The following is a 2,765-nucleotide window of genomic DNA, read 5'->3' as shown; positions in this document are numbered from 1 at the left end:
GACAGAAGGAAGACAGGTTTATGCTTTAAATACATTTTATTTATTACCAAAATTTCCAGAAGCCTAAGTTTGGCTTTTTTTTTTTATTAAAGATTTTCATGCATAACTTGAAACTGGTCAACTGCAAGAGTCAAGTGGTTACCTTAGAAGAGACACTTAACAGAGACAAACATCCAGAGTACAAACAGCGGTATCTGAATTAATAAAACTTGTCTATTACTAACCTTATAAAGCAGGATGTGCCTTCCCTTTTATCAAAACCAAGCTGACAGATCTGCCTTTATACACACCCAACAGAATAAACTCTGTTATTGGCAAGGACGTTTTCCTTAAACGTTAGAAAAAAAAAATACAAAGCAAAGAATGGAGTAACTGTCCATAAACCAGTCTATACTTCAGTCCTCTTTAATCTACTTCTTCGATGGTCGGGCCGCCAGAGCCACCTGCCCCAGCCCCTCCAGCTCCCTGGTACAATTTTGTGACGATCGGGTTGCAGAGTTTCTCCAGCTCTTTCTGCTTGTGCTCATACTCTTCCTTCTCGGCCATCTGGTTGCGATCGAGCCAAGAGATTACCTCCTGACACTTGTCGAGCACTCTCTGCTTGTCCTGGTCACTGATCTTCCCCTTCAGTTTATCGTCCTCCACTGTCTGCTTCATGTTGTAAGTGTAGGACTCGAGGGAGTTCTTGGCTGCCACCCGATCTCGGTTAGCTTCATCCTCCGCTTTGTATTTCTCCGCTTCTTGCACCATACGGTCAATGTCATCCTTGCTCAGACGACCCTTGTCATTGGTGATTGTGATCTTGTTCTCCTTACCCGTGCTCTTGTCCACAGCGCTGACGTTCAGGATACCATTGGCATCGATGTCAAAAGTGACCTCAATCTGGGGGACTCCACGGGGTGCCGGGGGGATGCCTGTTAGGTCAAACTTGCCCAGCAAGTTGTTGTCCTTCGTCATAGCCCTCTCACCCTCGTACACCTGGACCAGGACGCTGCTCTGGTTGTCTGAGTAGGTGGTGAAGGTCTGAGTCTGCTTGGTGGGAATGGTGGTGTTGCGCTTGATGAGAGCAGTCATCACTCCACCGGCCGTCTCAATGCCCAGAGACAGAGGGGTGACATCCAACAGCAGCAGATCCTGCACGTTCTCAGACTTGTCTCCCATGAGGATAGCTGCTTGCACAGCAGCACCATAAGCAACAGCTTCATCGGGGTTGATGCTCTTGTTGAGCTCTTTACCATTGAAGAAGTCCTGAAGCAGCTTTTGGATCTTGGGGATACGAGTGGAGCCACCCACCAACACAATCTCCTGGATCTGGCCCTTGTCTAGCTTGGCATCACGCAGAGCCTTCTCCACTGGCTCCAGGGTGCCACGGAAGAGATCAGCATTGAGCTCCTCAAAGCGGGCACGAGTAATGGAGGTGTAGAAATCAATGCCCTCATAGAGGGAGTCAATCTCAATGCTAGCTTGCGTGGAAGAGCTGAGAGTGCGCTTTGCCCTCTCACAAGCCGTACGCAGTCGCCTCACCGCTCGCTTGTTGCCAGCAATGTCGCGCTTGTGCTTACGCTTGAATTCTTCCACAAAATGGTTCACCATGCGGTTGTCAAAGTCCTCCCCACCCAGATGGGTATCACCGGCTGTGGACTTCACCTCAAAGATTCCATCCTCAATGGTAAGGATGGATACATCAAAAGTGCCCCCTCCCAAGTCAAAGATGAGCACATTCTTCTCTCCAGCCCGGGTACCTTTCTTGTCCAAGCCATAGGCTATAGCAGCTGCTGTAGGCTCATTGATAATACGCATCACATTAAGGCCAGTGATGGTGCCAGCATCTTTGGTGGCCTGGCGCTGGGAGTCATTGAAGTAAGCAGGCACGGTGATGACAGCATTCTGCACCTTGCGCCCCAGATAGGCCTCAGCGATCTCCTTCATCTTGGTAAGGACCATGGAGCTGATCTCCTCTGGGAAGAAGGTCTTCATCTCACCCTTGTACTCCACTTGCACCTTGGGCTTGCCGCCCTCATTCACCACACGGAAGGGCCAGTGCTTCATGTCAGCCTGCACCGTGGGGTCATCATACTTGCGGCCGATGAGACGCTTGGCATCAAAGATGGTGTTAGTAGGGTTCATAGCCACCTGGTTCTTGGCAGCATCGCCGATGAGGCGCTCTGTATCGGTGAAGGCCACGTAGCTGGGCGTGGTGCGGTTGCCCTGGTCGTTGGCGATGATCTCCACTTTGCCATGCTGAAAGACACCCACGCAGGAGTACGTCGTTCCCAAGTCGATGCCGATCGCCGGCCCTTTGCCAGACATGATGACAGATCTCGCTGATCAGCTACTTACTCGCGGTAACGTCTCCCCTCGCTGCCGTCCGCGGCGCTCTGTGCCGTCCCGCTGCCGTTGGCGCCCCCTTTATAGCCGGCTCAGCCGTCTTCTGGAACCTGCCAGAACACTGCTGGCCAATCTAGACGCCTTCCCATAATGATTGACCAATCGCCTCCGCGAGTCGAGCCGCTGTGGGCCCCCCACCCCCTATCTCTTGTCCAATCAGAACCGTGGCGCCCACCCGTCAGCCCAACCCTCCCCGCTGCACCGCGGCCAGACCGTACTTCTTCCTGGTTTTTCTCGATCCGTCTCGGCTCGCAGCGTGCGCCACGGGCCTTGACCAATCACCACTCGCGCTTCGCATTCGCTCCGCCTCGGCCCCGAAACGCTACTAGAAAGTTCCAGTGGACGTTAGACGCAAGGTCGAGGATTGACATCAGCCT

At 52.5% G+C, this 2,765-nt stretch overlaps 1 protein-coding gene across 1 annotated transcript; it reads right to left on the bottom strand.

The window, feature by feature from the left end:
• Positions 1 to 17: 17 nt before the first annotated feature.
• On the bottom strand, positions 18 to 2,577 carry LOC104156932 (heat shock 70 kDa protein). Its single transcript, XM_009710630.1, has one exon. It carries the CDS (start codon positions 2,308 to 2,310, stop codon positions 406 to 408), a length of 1,905 nt encoding a protein of 634 aa, XP_009708932.1. The 5' UTR covers positions 2,311 to 2,577; the 3' UTR covers positions 18 to 405.
• Between the last annotated feature and the right edge of the window lie 188 nt (positions 2,578 to 2,765).

This window comes from Cariama cristata, unplaced genomic scaffold, assembly GCF_000690535.1.
Source record: "Cariama cristata isolate BGI_N322 unplaced genomic scaffold, ASM69053v1 scaffold32110, whole genome shotgun sequence".
Classification (NCBI taxonomy): Eukaryota; Metazoa; Chordata; class Aves; order Cariamiformes; family Cariamidae; genus Cariama; species Cariama cristata.
This window is presented reverse-complemented; position numbering and strand designations above follow the sequence as displayed.

Excerpts from the sequence above, each read along its gene's own strand:
- LOC104156932 (XM_009710630.1), bottom strand. The coding sequence starts at position 2,310 with ATGTCTGGCAAAGGGCCGGCGATCGGCATCGACTTGGGAACGACGTAC.